This window comes from Salvia hispanica, chromosome 4 (assembly GCF_029641045.1).
Source record: "Salvia hispanica isolate PSC_SH4W2 chromosome 4, Shi_PSC_v1, whole genome shotgun sequence".
NCBI lineage: Eukaryota > Viridiplantae > Streptophyta > Magnoliopsida > Lamiales > Lamiaceae > Salvia > Salvia hispanica.
The window spans coordinates 18,687,997-18,714,517 of NC_142695.1; the positions used below are offsets into that span (position 1 = coordinate 18,687,997).

Sequence of the window (26,521 nt, forward strand, 5' to 3'; positions counted from 1 at the left end):
GATCCGTCGGCATTGGGAGCGCCTCATGAGGGACTGCGGGCACTTCAACGGTATTTATTCTAACTTGATGACTCACATGACGAGTGGCCAGAACGAGCACATGGTCCGAGATGAGGCCATCCGGATGTATAGTAGCCAGTACTTGTCGACGAAGGGCTTCAAGTATTGGAACATCTACGATAAGCTGAAGGATCTCCCCAAATTCCGGACGGGAATGCACGACGCGCTGCACGGGAAATCGGTGCGCTCGCGACTTAGCGTTTCGGAGAGCGAGGGGAGCGCGGCCCACATCGACTTGAGTGGGGATGGTCCGCACGAGCGCCCGGAGGGAGTGAAGAAGGCGAAGGGGAGGCGGAAGGGGAAGGGCGCAACGTCGGAAGTCGCGTCGGAATCCGTCATCGACTTAGAAAAAGCCACTTATTCGAGCAATGTCGCCAATCTGACCCAGATGTACACGCTGTACTTCACCGGCGGCGGGACCCCTGAAGAAAAGGCGGCCCTCTGGAAATGCATCCAACACCTGCAGAGTACGCTGGGGCTCGATCCCGACGCCCCTCCGGCCCCTCCGTCTTAGATTTTTTTTTTTTAAATCTTTGTTTATTTGCGTTTTTTATTTGTAGTTTTTTTTTTCTCGTTGTATTATATTTTCCAATGATTAATACAACGATGAATTGTTCATTATTAGTCTATTTATTAAATACATTTGTAGGGAAAATTAAATAATATAAAAAATAATGATGTAAAAATGAAATGTTGAGTTAGGGAGAAATAAGGGAGAAATAAGGGAGAAACCAATGTAGCACTTGGCTAAAAACTGGGGATAAATTTTGGTGCTGATGTGGCGCTGATGTGGCAGGAGTTAGGGAGAAATAAGGGAGTTTTTAGGGAACTCCATTGGGAGTGCTCTAAAGGACTGAATTTTGAGGACGACTGTCTTAAATAAAAGTGAAAATGGTAAATATATCCAACGTCAGCATGAAATGTCATCGTTATCCTTCGACCTTCTTTTTCTCCGTCGTTCTTCTGCACTTTCTCACCTTCTCTCTGTCAATTCACATTAGTAATAAGTAATAACAGCACGGTGTTCAATTTTCGGCGGATTTCGATAAACACGGTATAGTAGTACATTTCTAGGTCTGTTTGCAATTTGCTTATTTCAGAGCTGAGCGAGGTTTTCGTCAATGGCGTCCATTTTCCCGCCGACGTTCCCGTCGCCGCGTACGAATCTGAAACCTCTGAATTTTAACTTTGTGCATTCGAGATTCATCTCCTCCAAGTTCAGGCGAAGATTGCAATCGAGAGTTTCTCTGTCTAGGGTTCCTGATTCTGATTTCTGCTGCCGTTGCAACCCAAGGGGGAGTGGCGGCGGTGATAGCTCCGATTCAGGTGCCGAGGAGGAGTGGCGGTGGGGCTTCGGTGTTCAGGAGACTTTTAGGAATGCAATTAAACGTTTTGATGACTACTTAGGTTCGTTAAGGGATCAGAGGACGGGTGGAACTCTGGTTGTGGCGGAGAAGTGGGGAGATGAAGAGGAGGGGGGGGGGGGAAGAGTGGGATTGGGAGAGGTGGATGAATCATTTCCTCGAGGTTGATGAGCAGGAGCGCGTTGTATCGATTTTGAAGGTGTTTTATATTCATTGGTTTTTGTTGAATTCTTGAAATATGATGCTGGAAGCTTTTATACAGTTGGATTTTGATTTTTATAATGCCAAGTGTTTCTAGTATGCGTATTCTCTACGGAGGATAGATATGTAGATTATCATTCATCGAATTCAAGAAATTAGAACATTTGAACTGAAAGTGAGAATATCAGTATACAAGTAAGAAATAGGCATAATTCATAGTACTAATAGTTAAGTCAACAAATATGCTGCTAATTTGTGATAGAGGCACAAATTGTCTCCCCCCTATACAAATTAAGGATCTTGCACACAGCAGCATCTTTGTTAATTCCCTTTTCTAGTATTTTTTTTTGGTGTGTGTGTGGGGGGGGGGGGGGGTGTTGTGGGTTGTGGTTGTGGACTTCTACTGACATTGTTGACTTCATAATCTTCATTTCTAACAGTCTCAGTTGGCTAATGCGATTGAAAGAGAGGATTATGAAGAGGCTGCTAGGATAAAGGTGGCAATCGCAGCTGCTGCTAGGAGCGACACTGTTGGCAGGGTGATGTCACATCTAAAGGTTGTGTGCTGCATGTAATTGTTTCCATATGTATTTACGTCCATTACCTATCCATCTTTATTGGATAAGTATTTTATGTTTTATCATTATTGCATGCAATGTCTTTGTAAAACTACATAATATTTAACTGCTATGGTATCTCTCAATCAATCGCAGAAATCTTTGGAGGAAGAGCGATACGGAGATGCAGCTCTTATACGTGATCATGCAGGGGCTGGTTTGGTGAGTTAGCAATTAGCATCATATATACTTATTATATAGAGCATGATGCAAATGCACATTGAACCTTTATTTCGTAAATAAATGTGGTTTACTGTTTTGAAATGCCATCTTTCTGTTTTTACTGGTCTTTTACTTTCTTTCAATAAAGATTGTGCAAAATGAAAATAACTTGCAGCATCAAATATTTCTATACTTCAGGCGATAGTCTGATTACAACCTAGTCCTGTCAATAGGAATCTTTGTGCAAGATATCATCATCATCAATGTTTAATTTATTATAGTATGTAATTGCATTGTGTATGTTTAAGTACTTGAATTCTGACATCTACCATATCATTTTGCTGTTAAGAAGGAAAAAAAATATTACCAAACTGCACTCACAAATTTCTCTCCTGAAGTATTGAGTTATATAACATTTTTCCTGCCATTCAGGTTGGATGGTGGGCTGGAACCTCAGAAGATGCCAATGATCCTTATGGTCGCATTATTCATATAAGCGCTGAGCATGGAAGATACATTGCTAGAAGTTACAGTCCTAGGTAAAATTTCTTCTCAGTGTTTTGAAGTTACTATTCATTTATGGTTACAAACTTAGAATCACACTATATACTCGTCATATTCTTGTTTTATTCATAGCTGTGGCTTGCACAACTTCTGCACGACTTTAAAGTTTTGTATGCTCAATAAAAATATCCATATTTCATCTCTGTGGAGTTTCGGTATCAGGACATAGATTACTTGTATTACTGTATCTAAAAAAAGCTATTCTTTAACCCTGAGAAAGCTGTTTAGGCAATGAAATGGAGTAGATGAAAAGGAAACTACTTGCAATCATTTTACTGGTATAATTTCTAGTGGTTTTCTTCTTGCTCTAAAACATGTATCAAAAGGCTATATGGTGTTTGCTTTGCTTGTTTTCTTTCCATGCATTTCAAAGTCACCTAAAACCAGATAGGACATCCCCTTCATTCTTTTTGATGTGTATATTTGTATGTAAACATGATGGGCATAAGTTGTTAAATACATACGATCTCTCTTTTTGGGTAGTTCTTTCCTCAAAATGCTTTTAATTTGTGCCCGAAAAGATAGCTAGATCTTTCTTAAGGAGTCTGGTCATTGCTTCAAGTTGTACAGTTACCTTTCGGATGATCAAGTTCTTTTCGTCCTATGTTTTCAATTTGAACTTCTTGGCAGGCAGTTGGCAACAGCTTCGATAGGTGCTCCCGTGTTTGAGGTGTACCTAAGAGACGATAAAGCAGGTGATTATAAGCAGCAGGTATCTTCTCTTGTTCCTTAAGGTTCACTAGTTATCTGTATGTGCTTCATGACTATTTTGTTGTAAGTGCACTTGTACATTTACACATTCTGTGACTATCAATAAAATTATGCCCTTGTACTGCTTATCTGATGCTATTACAGTATTACTCTGATTAGGACCATTTGGTTAATGTATAGATTCTTTTGAGTGCAGCTTATGTGGATGTATTTATGGATATATGAATTTGGATAATATATCATATGCTACTGTTGCTGTTTTACCTGTAGGAATTGTAAAATTCTGGACAAAACTGCTGCTTCTTTTCTTTTTACATTACTAAGTAGGCAGCATATGCATTGGGAAGACCTGCTTAAATTCTTTAACTGAGATTACATGCTATATGCAACATGCAAACATATGTGCCCTGAGTATGAAAATAATTCATTGCTTGATTTCTAGGCCGTTTACTTAAAGTGCAAAGGAGCTCCGGAAGATGTTAATGTTCCATTGTTCAAGTCATCAGGAGATTCTAGAAGCCTGGATGCAAGAGATAACAAAGGCAAGCTATATGAAAGAAGTTCTGAAGATAAAGAGGATGGTGAAGATAGGGATGACGATATTGGTTTTGATAATATTCTGCAAAACATGATTCCTGGTGTGAAAGTCAAAGTTATGAAAGTAACATCACCAGAGGAGGTGGACAGGGATATAGTATCTAAGGTGATTGAACAAATAATAGATGAAGAGGTGGAAGAAAAGGACTATGACATAGAAAGTGTAGATGCTGACGTCAACATTAAAAGTGAAAACGAGGACGAGCACAGTGACACTGATCTGGATTCTGGTAGTGACATGGCTGAGGAAGATGAGCAAAATCAAATTGCACTTGAACTCGTTCTTGGTGATGGTTTCCTCCATAAATTGTCTCATGGTGCCCATGCTCGAGACTTGCTTCGTGTTCCAGCGCCGCTAGAGAAAAAGGGTCGGATGACATTCACATTTACAGTTGAGGAAGATGCCAATGAGCTCCAACCTGGCAAGGATGGACAGTCTGCAGAAAACAAAAATTCTAAGCATCCAGACCAACGTAGCGTAGACAATCTTATGCTTGATTTTGTTAAATCTATTGGAAAAGGGAAGATTCCTATGAAGGTTGGTTTAAGTTCTGTAGTTGTGGGGATTCTTTTACTATTGCCTAGGTGGGTTTGTCCATAGTCTGTCTAATCCAGGCATACTTTTGTCAATTTGCAGGTTCTTCAAAATGTAGGTGAACTAATAAAGCTAACACTCAATCAAGCTCGAAACAGTCAACCACTCTCTGGATCCACCACGTTTAGACGCATTGAGGTTTCTTCATCTTCAGATCCACTAAATGGTGATTAATTTTGATTTCCAACATATCTGTTGTTGCTTTCCTGCGGTTTCTGTAACTTTACGATAAATATATCTGTTTATCAGGTTTGTACCTTGGTGCACATGGGCTCTACACTTCAGAAGTTATTCATATGAGGCGGAGATTTGGCCAGTGGAATGAGGATGGGAGCACGAAGAAACCTTCGAAAATTGAATTTTATGAGTATGTCGAAGCTGTTAAGTTAACTGGAGATGCTTATATTCCAGCTGGCCAGGTAGTCCATTCACTTTGTTACTTGTGCTGTTAGGTCACAAATACTTCTTTGTATCACATGCATGCTACACCTACTTGTATCAGTTGAGGTCATTGATTGGGTCATGTCATGATGGTGAGTGACTAATTAGCAAAGATCTGGAGTGTTCAATTAGTTTGTCATACTTGCATGTATAAAATTGAGAGTATGATGTACATATATCATGAATTTCAACAACCATATCTGGGTTCTGGAGTTACAGTCTTTTGCTGAAGCTCCATGTTTACGTCTTAGAGCTTGGTATATACTCTCTCCGTCCGTGAATAGGAGTCTCATTCTCTCTGGCACAGATTTTAAGAAATGTTAAGAAAAGTGGGTGGGAAAAGTTAGTGGTATATGGATCCCACTTGCATATATTAGTTTTGAATGATATGTGAGGGGAATGAGTTAGAGGAATGTGGGTCTATTACCATTTGTAGTAAAAATGAAACGGGAGTAGTATGTAATTATGTATTATGCTCTATGACCTGCTAGAGACTATGTTCATCACTCTGTAATATGTCGATTAATAATAAGTGGCCTTCTAGTACCAAATAGCTTATTACCATGTATCAATAAAGTAAATGATGTTTTCTCTTGCAGGTTGCGTTTCGTGCAAAAGTAGGAAAAAAGTATCAGCTTCCTCTTAAAGGGATTATCCCTGAAGAATTTGGGGTGGTATGTTGTATACTGTTCGTATTCAGTTAATATCCATAATCTTCTTGTTATGACTCTTGAGTTAAATCAACCTGCAGATTGCTAGATATAGAGGTCAAGGAAAATTGGCCGAGCCTGGAGTTCAAAATCCTCAATGGGTTGATGGTGAACTTGTTATATTGGATGGAAAGGTTAATATTCTAGCTCACTTGCATTGTTTGAACTCTGGATATTACTCTTTTTGGAGGTTTCCAAACTGCTTGGTACTGATCCCTATTCTTTCTTATGCAATTTGTGCAGCATATCAAAGGAGGCCCTGTTTTTGGTTTTGTTTACTGGGCTCCTGAATCTCACTTGGTATTCTTCAATCGACTCAGGCTGCTGGATTGAGTACTTGTCACACCAAAACTTAGATGTCACTGTTTCAATTTTGTCCAATTTTCTTTGTGTTTGTTCCCTTTGCGTATAAAATGGCCTGAAACATGTGATTTTAAGCTCTTGCTTTTAGAGAATGGGTTTTAAGCTTTAACTGAACAAGTATATATAATATATTACATACTAAACATTCTATAACAGACTGTTCGATTTGCAAGTGGAAGACCTAATATGGTGATCCCTACTTCAAAGGTAACAGTAAAGACAATTGTGTTGTTTGCTCAGATGAACTATTCTGGTCTCCAATTGAGATTTGGGGAAAGGAAATGTCAGTTTCTGGTATCTAGTCGAGCAAATTGTTCGACTTAAACCACCTTTCAAATTGATTTTTGTCACCTTGTATATTAAACAAGTATTGGTGGCTTGGTGCCTGCAATAATACTTTTTCTATGCTTCTGTAGTTGAGCTGGCATTTATGGCCGAGTCCTCTCTCATCATACTTGTGGGGAAATCAGAGACTGAGTAACCAGGCCAAATCCTTGTATCTGACCCCTTCCCGGGTAGCTACATGAACCATCACAGTCGACGTGACATTAACCGTGGAATCTTGAGGTGTAACATTTACTTGATAACAGGCTCATCTAACTAATGCATAGCGTGTCCTGCTGGCTGCTTTCTCCTCGGGGTGTATATATCACCTGGCTCCGTTTTGTATATATATACATATATATCTGTAGTCAGTTGATAACAAATTCAACATCCAATGTTGAATGTTAATTATGATGCTTTGGGTTTTCCCAATTGGTTCATGTTTCACTGATGGCAGTTTTATTGTGTAATCTGTGTAAACAGTTAAGTTATTTTCATAATATTGATATGTTTCTTTATGATTGAAGGAAGGAACTGTGTCCTTGAGTAGGCATTTGTATTCAGAAATGGCTGCTGCATATACATGAGCTTGTTTATGTAATAGAGGATACATGTGTTTTGTTTAGGTCACCACATACATAATAGTAAGACGGATTTCAGTGATGAAAGGTGAGTTGTGTGGCGATCTTGGCCCCTCTTCCCTTAGCCATGTAAAGGCCTATGTGATGCATGAGCTCCTACCATTGCAAAACCGTATATATCAGCAAATTTGGTATATGCACGTAGAGAAGCATTATATTTCGCTTAATCTATGTTCATTTATGAACGGATAAAACAAAACAAACAATACTAACGTGAATTAAACAGGTACTGTTGATGATGATGAGTACTTACTTGGGGGTGAGCTTGTAGGTGTTTGGAGCCTGCTGCCTCTGACGCTGGAAAATCGAAAGTAGCACATGCTTTGGAGTAGACGACGACGTCGTTTAGTGGGTGGAGGAGGCCGTGGTTTTTGGCCGATATGGTGGAGCAAACAAAGTCCAACACACATATGTCTGTGCAGATCCCTACCACCACCAACTGCACAGAAAGACTTGTTTTAAACAAAAGTCTGATATCTGATTTAACAAGTTGTGTATCGAAACATTTGTGTGTGCAGTCTCTCAACATATGATAAAGATTTTTAAAGGGAAAACACTGACAAGTTGTATCTTGTTCTTCTTGACCCAATCAACAAAGGTATTGGAACCATCCTCCTGGATCGAACCCACGAAGCCATCGTAGCAATCTTTGCGCCTAATCGTCACGTTCGGCTCTTCTTCAATCCATCTCAGAGCTGCAAAACAGAAACAGTTCCATCACCCCAGAAAGCAAGTAGTTGGGATTGCATATGAAGAGGGGAATGGAGAGCAAATTACAAGGGACGAGGTTGGACTCATCGGTGCCGTTGATGCAGTGTGGAGGGTAAGGGTGCTCTAGTTTCCCAGGTTGGTGTGAGTCCAGGAAAGCAAGCACAGGCCACTTTTTCTCACAAAACACTTTGGCAACTTTTGCTGATTCTTCAATCATCTCCAATATCTGCCTGTTCTCTTCCCTTGGCGCCTGCAATATCAATTAATTTAAACACACACACACAGAAAAGTAGAGAGAGAGATGGAAGGAGAGGCAGAGAGAGATTTGTCTGACTAGGTTGCCGGCTCCAACGGTGCAGAAGCCATTGATGATGTCTACAAGAACCAAACCAGCCTTTGCATCCTCAGATATCAACACTGTTTCCTCCTCAGTTGGAATCTCATTTTTCAACATCTCCATCTTTCTTTCTGCCTTTCTTTCTTGATTGATGAAGTAACAATATGATATTTGAGGACTAGATTTGAGTAGTTGGGGTAACCAATCATGAATTACTATTTAGTCAAAATTGTGATGTTGATGATGATCTCATGACTCGGACTGACAGAGAAGATGCCAAAATCTTGAGTTAAATATTTGGACATGCATAAGATATTCATTAGATACCACGACTTTTCTATTCGTATTCATCATGGGATCTTTCAACTAAATTGAATCATTTTTTTTAAGAGTAAAGGCTAAAAATAATTCTAAACATATGACCGTTTTACCTTTTTGGTCTTAAATATTACCTTTTGGATTTTCTGATTCTGAATATATGAACATTTGATCATTTTGGTCCTGAACTAACTATTCCGTTAAAAACTTAATGATCAACGGATTTAATCCATATTTTGACTAAATTAGACTTTTAATTCTAATTTTTTACTCCTTAATTAATTTCCTAATTAAAATTAGTAGATATCTATACAATATATAAAAGGGGAGTTTTGAGAGGTTTTAAATAATCATTTTATGCTGAGGGATGTAAATGCAATTAATAAAATTAAAAAATTAATTCTAATAAATATATAATCTACTTAGTTAGTTTCCCACGTTTTATGTTATTAGTGGAGATTAGTTTGAGTGAGTGGGAGGTTAACAAAATAGATCATGGGGGTCATCATGCGCTACTTTGGATTTTAACACAAATACTAGATTAATGTTAGCATCAAAGCAACAACTTTTATCAATCTGGATTTTAGAGTAGAAAAAACAATATAGAAATAAATTTTACCATGCGCAATCTTTCTATCTCCAAACATTCACTCCAAATGGTCGTGCCAATGGTAATACTGTTATTGATGCTCAACATCCCTGCAGGTATATTATGCTTGCTTCTGTTTTCCATTAAAAAAATTGTATTGTAATTTGAAGGATTTTTCTTCTAAGTAGTTTTGCATCTTGATTGTCGAAGGGCAAATGTTGCTGTAAAGAGAGAAACTCTACACTCCAGCATTAGATCGTTCTTGCACTTATTTGGAGTTTGACATATCAAGCAATCGTGACTTTCTTCTTCCTCCACTGGTGTTTTCCTCAAGTTTGGCTATGGGGTACTTCTATTTCTCTTTCTAATTAATATTCTTTTCTTTAATTTGATAGTATACAATTACTACTATATTTATATTTAATTTTGGTGAAATTAACAGGTTGAGTTTTGGATTTGCTTCTTATTGACGCTTATTTGGGTTACATTCATGGAATCATTTATGATATATATATATATATATATATATATATATATATATATATATATATTCTCACCTAGTAGACATATTCACATCCCACTCCAATTCCCAGGTAAATAAATAATCTTATTCTCTATTTGTCACTTTGATTGATGTTAATTTATAGTCACTGTAGCTTTATCTTCTTGATTTGGATGGCTAGGGAAGCTTTCACAAAATTATGTGGTGTGAATTTTTCGATAGTGTACTTTCATGGGTCTCATACATCTTATGCTTTGCTCTACGGATGATCATTTTAATACATATTGATTATTGATTTTGTGCATTGCAAATTGATTTTGTTCTTTATTTTATTGTAGTTTTAGGCGAGACAGACGGCTTTACCTACGAGTTCTGTTGAAGAGTGAAAAATTGTGAAGAATTGAAGGTTTTAGTTCATATTAATTTGATTTAATTTTAAAGTTAATGTAGTGTATAAAGAAGTTTTAAAAATGATGAGTAATTATCCATTGTATTTAATTCTTTATTGTGATAGATTTTTATCTTCCTACTCCATGATTTATTGTTTAAATATTATATTATGTGGTTTGTTTCAAATTTATTATGCTTTTGTTTTGTATAGATTTTTGATTCATATAACTAAAATTTTTACTCATATTATTCATTGTTAATATTGATTCTAATTTATTTCATTAATTTAAAATGAAAAATTAATATTTTAAAAATATATTAATCTGTGCATAGCACATGCGTGATACTAGTTCATTTAACAGTCTAGTTTTGCTATTGTTGGATAATGCACAGCAGCTGCTCCGTGATGGAATCTAGTTTTGCTATTGTTGTTTTTAATAATATTATTAGCAGTCTCCTCGTCAAAATTGGAAGGGCGAGGGGTGGGGCCACGGGAAGGTAAAGCCTCTCCGGCGCCGAAGTTGGAGTTGCGGTGGGCCATCATGGAGTAGAAACGGTGTGGTTGAAGCTGGAGCCTCTCGGGGTGGGGTTTCGGGAGGATTGGAGGGAGTAGATCTCGGCGTTGGTGAGATTGGAGGGGCGGGGGTGTGTTGGAGGAGAATCCCATGGAGCGTCCGGAGAAGATGTCGGATCTGGAGGCGTTGGATTTTCAGATGGTGACGTGGAGTTTCTGTCTTCTTTGACTTCGGCCTCCGTCACGAGGGGGTGGCAACCGTCGAGGGACATGACGTCGGAGTCGACGTGGATGGAGACGATGGAGGGTGTTGGGGAGGGTTGATATTAATTAGGAAATAATTAGGGAGTTAAAAATTAGAATTGAAAGTCTAATTTGGTCAAAATCTGGATTAAATCCGTTAACCGTTAAGTTTTTAATGGAATAGTTAGTCAAGGACCAAAATGATCAAATTTTCATATGTTCAGGACCAAAATATCCAAAAGATAATGTTTAGAACCAAAAAGATAAAACAATCATATGTTCAGGACCAATTTTGGCATTTACTATTTTTTTAATGAAAAATAAAACATCCAATAACTCTTATTTTAGATTACGTCTACTATTCTTTCTCTTTATATTTCTTACTTTGTTCCTCTCTTTTATTTTTCAACACATTTTTTTAATCTTTGTGTTCAAAAATTTGTCTCGACTTAATTAGGACGGAGAGAATTGCTTGTAACCCGCTCAACTTTATCCACACCTGATTTTGCACGTACAATCTGCACAAACAAAACCTCTTTTTTTTTGCTAATCCCTTTCTGAATATATACTCGAATAATGGATTTTCATAAGATTCCTGTTTTTAATATGGGGAAGAAATAAATACTCTAGTTTGTAGCCCTAAAATTACGGCATGTTGCGTCTCCATTAGCATACACATAAAATATTAGTGGGTAATCTGCAGCATAGTTTTGACACACATAAATACGCAAATATAGAAATAGGATCTCTCTCGTGTATACATGACATGATGGTATTCCCATGGCCATGGACCACTCCATCATATCTATCACTTTCCTCTTTCTCACCTCTTCATCATCCAACCATTTTCATACTTATCTATATAATATCCCTTCATTCCTCGTTAATTGAGCTATTTTTTTATATTGAAATCTTCTAAGATAATTGAGTCATATTTATTTTTGGTAAAAAAATAACACTGCTTTATTTTCTCTTCACTCTTTCGTAATCTCTTTTACTTTATTCATCATCCATTTAAACACATTATTATTAATCTCCATACCCAAAAGAAGTGTCTCAATTACCAAAGTACAGAGTAAGAATCTGACATTAAATCTTGATATTCATTTGCAATGGCTGATCTAGAAAGTAATTGTCCGTGAAAACGACAGTATTAAAAAATTTAGAGATATTGGCATCTAATATCACGAAACTCAAAAAGTTGGGTTTTTCCCACGAACTTTAAAATTGGCAAATAATATCACGAACTTTACCTTGGGTTTGTTTTTTCCCACGAATGAAAAAATTCATATTATTTTAATAGATTGAAGAACAATTTTTGAGGGTGTGCTTCAAGAAAAACTATCTTCAAATATTGAAAAACTTGAAACTTTCGAAATTGTTGTCGAGAAATTACGAAAAAAAAATCGGTATCATAGTATTATTTGTGGGAATTTTTTCATTCATGGGAAAAAACAAACACATGGTAAAGTTCGTGATATTATTTGCCAATTTTAAAGTTCGTGAGAAAAACCCAACTTTTTGAAAGTTTCGTGATAGTAGATGTCAATATCCCAAAAATTTATAACCAAACTACGTTTCATTTTAATAGCACTATTTTTGTTGTGGGAGGATTATTTTATTAAGTTATGAGAGGTGGATTAAGAAAGGAGTAGAAAAAGTGGCGTGGGAGATTTGCTCCATTCTATAAGTATCCATTTCATGAAACAATTATCTTGGAAATTTATTATAACACGTGCTAGAGCTTAATATACAGTATTTTGTGGGATGAAATAAATATATTTTTATGAGATTGTACATTTTAACATAGAATATATAGATTAGGACATTTTAATTTTTCTGCCTAAAAAATATGATTAGAAAATTAAAATTAAGAAGCATGGATTACTTTGTGAATCAATCCAAAATAAATGTGTTTCCTATTATTTAAAAACAATATAAATACGAAAGTACACTGCTGATAGATTAACTATATACACATTTAGTTAATCAAATACGCATCTTCTGGAATCGAGATGCCTATTGGTAAGAGACGAGATGTTGCTTCCTTCAACTTAAAGCTTAGAAGCATTACTCAAGGTTCTGCTCAACGCGATGCCAGCTTTAGAACCCGAGGGTCGACCCAAATATTTCGAAATATAATCTCCAGCCAAAATGAGTTTTCCGAGATCCACGTTTGTTTTCACTCCCACGCCGTTGAGCATATAAACCACATCTTCAGTAGCCACATTTCCGGTAGCACCTTTAGCATATGGGCATCCACCAAGCCCCGAAATGGAGGAGTCCACCGTGCTGATGCCCATCTGCAAGATAATACACTCATCTAAATAATAATATAATCAAACCAAAGCCACACAATTACAAACAATTTGTTCTTCGAATCTCGAGGGGAAGATAGCTCACTTGGAGTGATAACAAAATGTTTGAAAGGGCTTGCCCGTAAGTGTCGTGAAAGTGCACTGCAAGTTTCTCGATAGGAACAACATTAAGCACAGCTTCAAGCATCGGAATGACAGTACCTAGATGATGGACAAGAAACATACTCATTTACAAAATATTTTAGTTAAGCTGGCAAGTTAATACTTCTAGCAGCTTCATAATAAAAGAGCCCTAAATCCATTCACATTTCTTAAGTAGCAGGGTAAGTTCTAGCACTACAGTTACAAGACAAGAAGCTACATAGACTACAAGAAACACTGGGGCAGTTTGAACTTCTATGATCAAAAGGAAGATTAAAATTATACCAGGAGTGCCAACACCGATCGTATCACCAAGGGATATTTCAGTACAGCCCATATTTATAAGTTCTTCAGCAACATATGCTACTTTTGATGGAGGTACTGCTCCTTCCATAGGACAACCCACAACACATGATATATATCTGACAAAATTAAGCATAATGTCTTTAAACAAAAGAAAATTGTTCTATTAGTTCGAACTAAATCAATCACAAATCAAATAAAACTCGGATAATGAATAATAGCGGGTTCTGCAATTCCCAAATGTAAGTTATCAGCATTTAGAACTGTCTTGTAGAGAAATATCTAGCTGTTATACATCTTAAGGTAATTTGATTATCCAACAACTTCCTATCGAAATAAAATAAGTACAAGCAGAACATATACATCTTAAACACAGAATTTCAAGATTCTTCAAACTTAGAAATAGCAAGAGAGACAACCCCTAGAAGCCAGCTTTTGCACAATAATTACGAGCAAACATGATGTTTAAAGTGAAAGGCATCACGACGTACCCACGAACAGGAACTTTGTGGTTTTTAGCAGCAAGGGCAACATCACGGTACCGAGCAAGACTATCTTCAATGCTGCAATTTAAATTTGAACGGGAAAATGACTCGGACGCAGCAGCAAACACTGCTACTTCTTTTGCCCCAGCTGCCATAGCGGCCTCAAAACCCTTCAACAAGGGAATGAGGATTTAGAAAGAATTTTGTGCCACATAATACATTGGATGAAGGATGTTAGTATCATTAGAAAATGTATCTTACTTTGAGATTTGGGGTCAAAACAGGAAATCTAGAATGCCCAAATCCCTGAATGGCTGACATTACATCCTTTGCATCGGCTAGCTGTAGTTAAATTTAACCATATCAACAAATCGAAAATATTCATAAAGCATAATAATCTAGCACTAAAATGACTCTAGCACCAGTACCACATGAAATATCAATTCCAGTTAAAGCCATCATGAACACTCTGAATTATGTGCAAGACATACTTTAATAGCGAGCACAGTAACACTTAAGTAGATTACTAGGAAAAGAGTGTACCATGTATAAGAACATAACAAAATGATGCTGATAAACTAGATGGCATAGGAATGCATAAAAAGTCAATGTGATAGTCACAACTAATATCACTGGGTGATATGATAATCAGCCAAGTCACATAGTAAATTCGGTCCTCAAAAAAAAGTATCTACTTATAAGCTTTAGGGAAACAAAAGAAAAGGTCTCTTCAAGAGAAGTTCAGGAAAACGAGCTGACATACTAAATTTCAAGAAGACCAATACAACTTTTTTTTTACCTGAGGTACCCATTTTGGTGAGACAAAACTAGTGGCCTCAACAACAGGCAACCCTGAAGAAACTAGCATCTTTATTAGTTCCACTTTTACAGATGTTGGCACAATCTCCTTCTCATTTTGCAGTCCATCTCTAGGACCAACTTCCACTATCTTCACAAACTTCGGCATAGAACCCAACAGCTGCAAGGTAAAAACAAAAAATAATAATGGTGTCAACACAGTTAACACTTTTCAAATCAACAAGGGCACAAAATTTGAGGTCTGCTGAAAACATTAATGCTTTGTAATTCAACGAAGAGTAGCAATACCAAAACTCCTCTTTGGAATAAGGGTAGGAAAGATACATAGATAAATTTCACATTTTTTGGTTAAATGTTTAAGTTTATCAAGTTTGCAGGCCAATTCCAAATCCTCCGCTTTAAAATACTTCCTATTGAATGTCAAATGAGCATAATTTGTCACAGTCATACACAGAGATGCACCTTGTGTTTAATCTCCCCAGTATGGTACTGGGAGCTGTTATGACGATTCAGGTTCTGGTAAGCAGCAAGTTCAAGAAATGCAAGATCTCGATTGAAGAGGGATCTCTTTGTTTCATTTGATAAAGATGCTTCTTTTTCATTTCTACACAGAAACATTACTAATTAGAAGATTAAAGGAAAAAGTGGGGAGAAAGCATAACCCATGTAAAATACCCAGATGTCAAAAAAGGAAAAAGAGTTCACTGCAACAACAGATCAACATCTCTACCAAATGTTTCCTCCAATCCAAGTACAACCAAACACAAAAAATCAAACTTGATAAATCACCAACCAACACATCCTTTTCCCCTTAATGCATTTCATGATTGAGCATATACCTCAAAGCATGGCAACAAATAAGTAAACAGTCTCCAAGTCATCAAATCACACAAACTAAAAAGAACACACAATTCACATACCTAAACTCAGCATGCTTCCAGAAACAGCGATCTCCTATTCCAGCAACTTTACTATCCATTTCATCACCAAGGGCGAACAAGGAAAAATACTTTCTGTATCGGATTGACCTAAACCTCGATAGCTTGCTCACAGACTCTGGCAACAACATCGAATCAGCTGCTCAAAAAAATGAAATTCCCTCAAAACTGAACTCGGGAATTGCACAAAAATCAAACCTTAACAACATACCCAAAAAAACGAACAGAAACTTCAGAGAATTGGATAATATAAAAAATTGGATGTCACGGATTATGTTGGTGACTGTGTTATCCTCCTAAGGAAGATTATCCGAAATTGGACCGTATTTTACCAATTGAGACCGTTCCGTATCCCTAATTTACAAATTTGATTTGTATTTTTAGAAAAAATCCCTAGTCAAAGGAATATTAACATGGCAATTCTATAATCCCATATGAAAAGTTTATGCATATTCTGTTTGTAATAGATGCACTGTACATAAAACACTAAATAATATATATAGGGGAGTGATCAATTGTTAACTTAGTCTCTAGTTTGTTAATTACAACTAATTTAAGACCATGTAATTTTAAAAATTTAGTGATCTAAAGTTTGTCATGTGTAATTTTTATTTTTATTAATTAAATAAAAATAAATAAATAAAACTACAAAATTTAGGGTTTTAGATGAAAATGTCAATATAGTGTTTTGAAAATATCAACATAATGTTTTGAGAATGTCATTACATTTCTTTAAGAATGACATTCTAAATGTATTATATTTACATATTTTATATAATATGTTGACATTTGTTGTTGTACGAAAAAATTGAAATTTTTTTCAAAATTTGACATCGGAACATATGCAAGCGAGATCTCATTAGAATCCATATGAAATTATCTTTAATTTGATGTATGTGGTGCGAAAAAATAATTTAAATCGAGAAAGTTATATGCGTTTTTAAGTTATGTGATATTTTTTAAAAGATAGTTACCCTTATTGATGTTTTTTGTTGATCGTATTGATACTTCAGGACTGATAATCTAGGCCCTTGATTTGAATATCTAAGAGTTATTATTTAATTGTTGTTAGCAATTAAGTATTAAGTTAACAATATAACAATCCCCACTTAATATAATATTAATTGGGATGACAATCACTTTTTCTTAATAGTAGTAGTAGTAGTTTTCGTTTAAAATTTTTTAAATTTAATTGTTTTATCATGCAACAGCGATTTGTCTTATTTTATTTATGAAAGTTTTCATGCTACGTTGAAAATGATTAATGTAATAAAATTAGTTTTTTAGATCATCTAATTATTATTATTAATAAAATTAGTTTTTTAGATTATCTTTTTACTCCCCCCATCTCTGAAAATTTGTCACATATTTCCTTTTTCGTCCATCCCTTAAAATTTGTCACTATTCACTTTTACCATTTTTGGTAGTGAACCCTACATTCCACTAACTCATTTACACTCATATAACATCAACTTTTTCAACCCATTTTTTATTACATTTCTTAAAACTCATTCCGGGTCAAATGGTGAAGAATTATTAAGGACGGAAGGAGTATTATTAACTATTTTTATAATTTAATTAAATGTATAACATTTATATAGTTAATGTCTACACTATATAATTATCCATATATTTAGTTTAATTTATACACTACATAATCATTTGTACAATTAATTTAATTTATATGGAGTAGTATGCAATGCCAACAAAGTTGAAGTTATAGTTACACTTTTTATTTGTCTACATTTTTTGTATTTCCTAAAAATCTAAAATAGTGATGTATTAATTTTTTATATTAAGTTACGTGTAGGATGACTTAGTGAAAAAAATGATTTAATAATTTTAAATACATGAAATGATGGACCTATATGTATAGTGTATTTATTATACCTAGAATGTGCACAAACTTTTCATATAATAAATGGTGTATCTATATATTTTTAAGTTCTCAAAGGGGATGAATCTGTGGTGGATGTGTGTGGTGATAGAGGATGCATATGAGGTGCTTGTCAGCCAACTAACCCAAGAGCATGTCCATAATCCTAGATGAGAAAACGTAGCTAGGCAAACTATTTTATGAAGATGAGACTTGGTTTGGGAGTGGTATGGAACTATGAAAGAGATGAAGAGGAAGTGCAAGCGTGATGCAGTGTAACAGAAATATTCTTTGTGTCACCAAACTAGTCACAATAATGAAATGTGTCAAGTGTTGTTGCTGATATGTATGAAGATTCAACTTCTTCTGTTATGGGTGATAACTATGCTTGATGACCACATTCCTCATTTAATTATTGTAAAATGAAAGAATGAAATCATTAATAGCTAAGGAAACACTTTTCTTGTGTAATTAGGGCATCACGATACGCTTATGTCTGGCCTACATTCTTTTTTTTTTTTTTTATGAAAGATAAGAATGTTTAAATCAGTATTGATTATTTTGCCAAAATGTTGATATTGCTGAAAATGTCCAGGATTATTTCAAAATACATAATGCATGTTACCTATGAAACGAGATAAAAAGATTAAAAAAAATTATTTCCCAAATAAAATAATAAAAATATTAATTAATCATGTTTAAGTTCTTAATTAGATTGAATGGTATATCAATGAAGTTAAACACGGGTTGACTGTTAATATAACAATTTTTTTGTTAATAAATGGCAAAAATGAACCAAATTGATAAGCTAGGGATATGAAGATTTCAAACATAAATATTCTGGAATAAATTCGTAAAAAGATGATACGTTTAGGACTCGTTTTGGACTTCAATACACAAGGAACGCGGAGATCTGGTCGAAAAAATTTGGAAGCATAATAATTATTAATGTTTAATGTAAGAATTTTAATTAAGTTATGTTATTTTTTGTTTAATGATTTTTTAAATTGTGTTAGTTTTTTTAATTATGTAAATTTATTTTTTAAATTGAAAATTAAAACTGAAAATATAGGAGTATCAAAAAAAATATACTCCCTCCCTCCAGCATTAGGAGTCCCGGTTGACCATTTTCATTCGTCCGGCATTAGGAGTCCCGGTTAGACATTTCCATAAAAAGTGAAATAAAAATATTATAAAATAAAATACTAAAAAGCACAAATAAAAATACATCTAAAGAATAAAGCAAATAATACAAATGGGTCCCACTTTCCATTATCACACACTTCAATTATTACACACTCAAACATTTCTTAAAATCTGCAACCAACTCAATCGGGACTCCTAATGCCGGATGTAAGGAGTAGTAACATAAGCCGTGGCTGAAAATAGAATTTTCATGGACATTATTATGGATACATTTACAATTGGAAAAATGGGGCTGAAAATTACACTAAATTTTGATTGCATCATTGTGGATGCATTTACAATTCTACCAATATAATCAATAAATCCATCCCATAAAATGTCTTCTGTATTTATTTGTATAAAAATGAAAACAAAGAAGAAAAAAAGAAGAAAGAAAAGAAAAGAAAAAAGAAAATGGAAAAGGGTGAGTTGAGGGAGCTCCCATGTACGGACTAGAACCACACGCCTCCACCATGAATGACACCACCAACGATCACCCCACACCTCACCTCGATGATGATGACGACGACAACGATAACGACAACACCAACAACAACCCTTCTTCTCAGATCAGCTATGACCCTTCCAACGCCGCGCACTCGCCCCACGCCCTCGCCGTCCTCGACTCTCACGCCCTCTATGCCTCCGATATGCCTCCCGCCGATCAGCTCACCCTTTCCTTTCAGGGCGAAGTTTTTGTTTTCGACTCTGTTTCCCCTGAAAAGGTTTCCCCTGCCCTCTTTTTTTTTTTAATTAATTCGCCTCAAAATTTCATTTTTTGTTATGTTATTTAGAATTTAGTAGTGTGTGGGATTTTGTGTTTACGATTTTAATTCAGCTTAGCTCTTAATTGCGTGAACTATTGGGCTGTGGTTGCCTTCAGTCCTTTATTTTACCAATCCAAGATTGCAACTTTGTGTTACTCAAGTTTTATATTTTTGAAGTTAGTGTGGATTATGATTGTGATTGGTGTGAAGCATATTGAATTATGGTTGGATGGCTACTGATTCTTTCATTTTTTTTAGATATCTTTTTCGTGGAGTATAGTTCTTGATGTACACTTAGTTGAGATTTGGGGAATTTATTGATTCTATTTCAATTGCAGAAATTGGATTTCTGTATATTGGTAGGCTTGTGATGTGTTCTGCAAGGATTGTAATTGTTTTTTTTTATTTATGCTTCAGGTTCAGGCAGTTTTGTTGTTGTTGGGTGGGTACGAAGTGCCCACCGGTATTCCTACTCCAGGGGTGACACCTCAGAACCACAGGGTATGATTGGTGTAACTTTCAAAAACAAGGATTTCTAAACTTGGTATCTGTGTTATCTGTTGTTTCTTCCTTGGCATGTACTTAAACAGAACTTGGGTGATTATCCTGGAAGGTCAAGTCAGCCTCAGAGGGCTGCCTCTTTAAACCGGTTCAGAGAGAAGAGGAAAGAACGATGTTTTGAAAAGAAGATCCGTTATACAGTTCGCAAGGAAGTTGCCCTCAGGTTGTAATGAGTTTGTGGTGACTCTGGTTGAGCCTTTTTATGATTATGTTCAGTATAGCAGTATAATAAGCATTGAAACATTTTGAAATATTTAGTGAAATTTTCCAATTGCAGTTTCTTACTTTAACTGTTTCAAGTAGATATGCTTAGGAGTTCTAGTCATTCTAATTTTATGAGATTAGTGGGATCTGATTTCATTGGACATATGTATTACCTGCTTCCCTTTATCACTGTAAATTGTGGTTGCTCTTCTTTTAATTTGTTCCTTTTGTTTGAGGTTTGAGCACATTGTGTCGTAATATGTTGTAAATTATAAGTGTCTTTCAAAACAATGAAGGTTTTTGTCAAGCCGTCGTTTTGTTATCTTAATACTTTGTATAGTGGAATGAATTTCAGAACTGTGTTAAAAAGGAGTTATGGTTCTGAAATGGTGTTAGAAATGTGCTGAAAGAGACTTATCTATATGTTTCATATATGCATTGTCATGTCTGGTGTAAAGATGTGCTTGAAAGAGATTTATTTATGTATTTTAAAGTTTGGACCAACTCATATCAATATGTAAATATGTAATCTCTATCTCATGCGTCTCCATCTCCCAGGATGCAGCGCAAGAAAGGTCAGTTTATGTCATCAAAATCAGTGCTTGACGAACCAGGCTCATCTTCTGCGGATTGGAATGGTAATTGTGGCCCGGAAGAGCAGGAAACCTCGTGAGTGTTTCTATATGGAATATATTTTGTCTTTTTTTTTTTTTTTGCTGGTGAATCTGAATGTCTTATTTGCTTCATGGTCATTATTTTAATGATTTGAGCTGCCTTTAAATTTAAGAGGTTACTTCTTCAATTTGTTACACTTTGATGACTTTCTATTCAACACTTCCTCTTCTTGATTTCAACAGATGTATACATTGTGGCATCAGCTCAAAGTCCACCCCTATGATGCGACGTGGACCAGATGGGCCAAAAACTTTGTGTAACGCATGTGGTCTCAAGTGGGCCAGCAAGGTACGTTTGTGTCATTTGAAAAATGTAACTTTTCTCATATGCATGCTTATATGGAATCGTATAGTCAGCTTTGTAACATCTTTATATCTTGGCGACTATTCTTTGTCTTGGAAATTACTTGGGACAGATGAACTAAATCTGTACAAAATTGTTTCTGGTATCTACTGATAGTAGTAATTTTCTAAAGAACCGAGATTTTGGACAGTTTTGTCCCTGTCCCGATAGTGAAATTCTCTTTTCCAATTTTAATTGAATGCCTGTTTTGCAGGGAGTCTTGAGGGACCTGACAAAAGTTCCAATTATCATGCAGCAGCATCCTATGAAGGTTAGTGGCTCCAATAGTATTAAAACTGTAGAGCTGGGCTGAGTTTTCATGCCTTGTTTTCGCTCTTCTCCTTGACACAGCTTGGCGGGGAAACAAATGGAGAGGTGACAGGCGTACCCCCTCCCAACGTGATCACATCTTCTAGTGGCGACAACTAATCCTTGAGGATTGACTGCAAATAAGAAGGCCAGTTGCAGTTCCTACATCGGCTGTGGTGGTAAGCTCGATTCACCTGTAAGATAAGTCCCAACTTGAGATATATTGTACATATACTGGCCCAGTGGATAGGCATGTAATGCTGCTAATCTGGAATATGCCACGCTGCCTGATTCGACATTGATTATTGTTCCGTGCAATGGATCTCCATTCTTTTTTAAAATTTTGAACAAGAGATGTAAATGTCAATATCCATAGGAATGGTGAAAGTAAAGATTGTTTGAAGTAATTAAGAAAGTAGTAGTAGTATATTTTTAATGGTCAATGACTTGAAAGATTTAGGTTGGTGTGTGTTTTGGTTACAGAATGTCCAGAGACATATTTCAAACACAGATTCAGTTAAAAACCATAAAATTCATTACATAGCAACTCCCATGTACAAGAAACATTGAAAAAACAAGTCTAATCAGTCTTGGAGGCTTGGAATAGGAAAATGAGAAGGACAGCCATGGAGAGGGGGAAGACAAAGAGCAATGACATCGAGGGTGGCTGAACTGGGCCAGGTGCCATCGCTAGTGGCAGAAGTAGTAGAAGCATTACTATAAGCAGCATTGCCACCACCGACCCCACCCCCCATCCGCCGTATTCAGCCTCCTCCTGCGGCATGGTAGTCTATGAGTATAACAACCTCTTCAAATTAATCTTCTTGACTGCTTCGGACATTAAAAAAAATATCAAAATTATTTATAAGTTACATGGTGGCTTTTTGGCAACGGGCGCACCTGTTCGTGGGAAGACGCATGTATACAACGTTGATGTTTTCCTTTTTAAGCTTTTTGTAGAAATATGAAGTCCACTTCCAAATCTCAAGAGACGCAACATTTCGGTGCCAAAATAAATTCAAACGAAAGCAAAAAACGATGCACCGGGATTGGTAGTTCAGAGTGGGTAATTAATGTAGTACTAGTATCATCCCGTGCGTTGCACGACCTATTAGATTTTAAATTAAATAGTCAATTAAATAAATGAAATGAGAAAATATAAAATTATACATGGTTTATAGATCCCAAATAAAATTATACAACTTTATAAAATATATAATATTTATGAAATAAAAATTAAATAGTGATACAACATAATAGAGTTTATTGACTATGCAATTGTACACATATAGTGATTGACCGGTGTTCAATCTTTTATCAATCCAATCTTCCATCGAGGTGAACTCAACTATATGAAATATAATATTTTTTAAATAACAAAAACATTAAAAATCATTATAGAATATTAAATCTTGAATGACAACATGAGAAGCATACATCATAGGAAGCTTAATACTCCACTCATACAACAATTTGAAAATTTTGATTTTTTGGTTTTAGATGATTTCCCCAACGGTTCTTCATGCCAAAAAAATGCATCCCAATAGGAACAATAAGAACTTATCCATGAAGCATCACCAATATGTTGATATTCTGCAAAATATTATACACAAACTATATTGACACAACTTTAGACGAATCAACAAAAACAAAACAATGTTGAAAAAAAAAAAATGAGTCAACACTCACCATAAATCAACAATTATCACGTTTAATAATCTTGTTAGGGTCAACAATTGCACCAATAATATCTAAAAAAATAGAATAGCAACAATGTTAAAAAAACAAATAACAATATTATAGTTGAGAGTAATATGTAAAAATGCCAAATAGTGTCTCCTCAACTACATTATCAATCAGCTTGATATATTCAAATGTCTTAAACGTTAAATTGGAGTAGAAAATAAAAACAAAATGACGATCAACACTCACTGCGAATCACAATTTTAATCTCAATGAGCCGAAAATTAGATTATATAATAACCTTGCCAGGGTCAATGATAACACCAATGGCATCAAAAAAATAAAAGCGGAGACAATGTTAGTAATAATAATAATAATAATAATAATAATAATAATAATAATAATAATAATAATAATAATAATAATAATAAAGAGGAATGTACTACTATCGATAAAGAGTAATAATCATATTGGAAGTAAAAATATCTTTTTGCAGAGAATTCGTGATGCAATGAAAAAAGATAAAGAGAAATGAATTTTATCTAACCAATGATACCTATTTATAGGTAAAAAGTATGAAGAAACAATCATAAATTGATGGAATCATAACATGATTGACTGCCTTAAATTTACATTGAAAATTGATTGATTTGTTTAAATGCCATTTTTATTACCTTTACGTTACTTTCTTTAGTGGGATGAATTGATATTTATAATTTTTAAGAAATAAGATTAAAATGAAGGTTATAAATTTTTATGATTATAAGAGAGCATGTATGAAAACCGTATATGGAGCCATATTAATAATTAATACTACTATGTAGAGTTGAATAATTCTCATGTTATAAATATATTAAAAAAATTAAACATGCCACTATTTTTATATTATGTTTACATTTATTATTCTCAATAACTTATAATCATAAAGATTTGTAACCTCCATTTTAATTCTATTTCTTAAAAATTATAAATATCTAAATTCATCCCACAACTTATGAATATTTGAAAATAAGTCCAAAACTCGCCTTTTATATTAGTATAGATTAGTAGTACATAATTTTTAAATTCCCCTCGTAATACAAGAATTGGTGAAACCAAAGGGAAATAGAAATGGAGACGACCATGTGATGGGCAGTAAAGTTTTTTGTGGAACCTCTGCTGTGCAATCCACAGCAGCCCTTCTGTTCCTTACAAGAAAATAAAATAAATTAAATACATATATAATACTATCTCCGTTCACGAAAAATAGAGCAAATTTATCATTTTTAGTTGTCCACGAAAAAATAGAGCACATTTGTCATTTTTAGTTCTCCACAAAAAATGAAACACATTTAAAAAAGGAAAGTTTTCGACAACTTTTCTCTTACTACTTTTTTTCCCATCTCTCTTACTAATAATATGGGCTCACATTCCAATAACACTACTTCTTTCTTATTTTTTTCCTTTCTCTCTTACTAATAATATAGACCTCACATTCCGTTAAGTTAACACTACTTCTCTCCTACTTTTTCCTTCTGTCTTACTTTACTAATAAAATCCGTGTCATTTATAATGTGCCTTGTTTTATTGGTTTGGGAGGAACAATAAGAGCTGCCTGTATATGCATCTTAAGAGCATCTACAATGGCTCCTGGACTAGAAACTGGACACCTCCTGCCACATCATCAGGTCTAGAAACTGTCACATCTAGGGGTGTAAATTCGGGTACCCGCGGGTACCCAAACCCGAAAATTTCAGGTACCCGAACCCGAAATCTAAAAAATATCATACCCAATACCCGACCCGTATGTGAATTCGGGTACCCTAATACCCGATACGGGTACCCGAACCCAACTAATCGGTTACCCATAAACCCGGAATTATTATATTTAAATTTTATTCTTTTATATAAATTAAATTGTGATGAGAATAGAAATGATTAAAAATAACACAATACTTACTATTTATTGACAATAATTCTATATTATATAAAATACACATAGACATTAGACAAATAGACACTACTTAGTTTTAAAATAATTTTTTTTGGGTATAGTTTGAAATATAAAAGAGATTAAAATAATTTTTTAAGACATTAAATGAACATGTAAATAAAATGGAGAAAGAATAACTAATTAAATATATACTATTTTCAAAAGATAACAAGTAAGAACATAAATAATGCAACATGAACCGAACACAAATGTAAAGAAGTATTAAATCTACATGTGATTAAATAAAATTACCCTCGATTTACCCTACGGGCCATAGGCCCTATACTAAATAAAAATATTTATCACAAATACATAATTAATCGGGTATTGGTCGGGTACCCTTATACGGGTTTCAGGTACCCTAAACCCAAAAAATTCTAACATTAACTACCTAAACACATACCCGAACCCATAATTTCGGGTTTCGGGTACCCAAAACCCGTCGGGTATTGGAATTGGATCGGGAATATCCGAAACCCGCAGATTAAATTTTCAGGCCTAGTCAAATCACAAGGACACCCAACTGCACAACAGTGGACTAGAAACTGGACTAACACTAGGACTAGCCACAATAAACAAAATTAACAAATTCATATTATAAACTACATTCACGCAAATACGGAATTAAATTTATGACACAAATACGGGAAAAATGCAATCATTTTATGTAAATTAAAAAAATTAAAAAAAAGTACATCCTAAAAAAATTACATAAAAAAATTCTATCGCCGTGCAATCCTCCGCGCCCATAACTCTTCAATTAAATCCTTCTGGAGTCGAACATGAGCATCCACTTGGTGCATGTCGGCCTGTACCTAGAGGCGCTGGGCTTCATCGTGAGGTACCCCATTTGTATGTTGGAGGTGGCCATGCCGTGGCTTGGACCGGCTTCATCAGCATCGTCATTGGCCCAATTAGTTAGTTCTGCACCTTCATCTTCGACTATCATGTTGTGCATGATAATACATGCGTACATTATATCAGCAATG

General features: G+C 35.1%; 3 protein-coding genes and 1 pseudogene across 8 annotated transcripts; 2 read left to right on the forward strand and 2 right to left on the reverse strand.

Moving 5' to 3' along the window:
• Positions 1 to 927: 927 nt before the first annotated feature.
• LOC125196655 (protein EXECUTER 1, chloroplastic-like) lies at positions 928 to 7,239 on the forward strand (annotated as a pseudogene). Its single transcript, XR_016128665.1, has 12 exons — positions 928 to 1,623; positions 2,066 to 2,182; positions 2,339 to 2,404; positions 2,837 to 2,943; positions 3,599 to 3,680; positions 4,122 to 4,814; positions 4,914 to 5,037; positions 5,121 to 5,290; positions 5,912 to 5,986; positions 6,064 to 6,156; positions 6,266 to 6,355; positions 6,802 to 7,239. The product of XR_016128665.1 is annotated as a protein EXECUTER 1, chloroplastic-like (transcript).
• On the reverse strand, positions 7,231 to 8,592 carry LOC125196657 (nicotinamidase 1). The gene is made up of 5 exons (XM_048095261.2): positions 8,396 to 8,592; positions 8,128 to 8,311; positions 7,912 to 8,045; positions 7,604 to 7,789; positions 7,231 to 7,446 (listed from the first exon to the last, which is right to left on the reverse strand). Exons 1-5 carry the CDS (start codon positions 8,519 to 8,521, stop codon positions 7,366 to 7,368), a joined length of 711 nt encoding a protein of 236 aa, XP_047951218.1. The 5' UTR covers positions 8,522 to 8,592; the 3' UTR covers positions 7,231 to 7,365.
• A 4,258-nt stretch (positions 8,593 to 12,850) lies between these two features.
• Positions 12,851 to 16,373, reverse strand: LOC125196656 (hydroxymethylglutaryl-CoA lyase, mitochondrial-like). Of its 5 annotated transcripts, none has more exons than XM_048095258.2 (9): positions 16,170 to 16,365; positions 15,941 to 16,097; positions 15,483 to 15,624; positions 15,001 to 15,180; positions 14,463 to 14,543; positions 14,208 to 14,371; positions 13,699 to 13,835; positions 13,358 to 13,473; positions 12,851 to 13,257 (listed from the first exon to the last, which is right to left on the reverse strand). In XM_048095258.2, exons 2-9 carry the CDS (start codon positions 16,087 to 16,089, stop codon positions 13,009 to 13,011), a joined length of 1,218 nt encoding a protein of 405 aa, XP_047951215.1. In that variant the 5' UTR covers positions 16,090 to 16,097; positions 16,170 to 16,365; the 3' UTR covers positions 12,851 to 13,008. The 5 variants fall into 5 exon arrangements, with proteins under 5 accessions (XP_047951215.1, XP_047951216.1, XP_088925647.1 ...); XM_048095259.2 differs by having other exon boundaries at positions 15,941 to 16,076; positions 16,170 to 16,364; XM_089069521.1 differs by having other exon boundaries at positions 15,941 to 16,076; positions 16,157 to 16,364.
• A 3,008-nt stretch (positions 16,374 to 19,381) lies between these two features.
• Positions 19,382 to 22,218, forward strand: LOC125192461 (GATA transcription factor 24-like). Its single transcript, XM_048090038.2, has 7 exons — positions 19,382 to 19,744; positions 20,204 to 20,287; positions 20,377 to 20,510; positions 21,110 to 21,220; positions 21,409 to 21,514; positions 21,783 to 21,839; positions 21,920 to 22,218. The coding sequence occupies exons 1-7, from the start codon at positions 19,463 to 19,465 to the stop codon at positions 21,995 to 21,997; spliced, it is 852 nt and encodes a 283-aa protein (XP_047945995.1). The 5' UTR covers positions 19,382 to 19,462; the 3' UTR covers positions 21,998 to 22,218.
• The last annotated feature ends 4,303 nt before the right edge of the window (positions 22,219 to 26,521 follow it).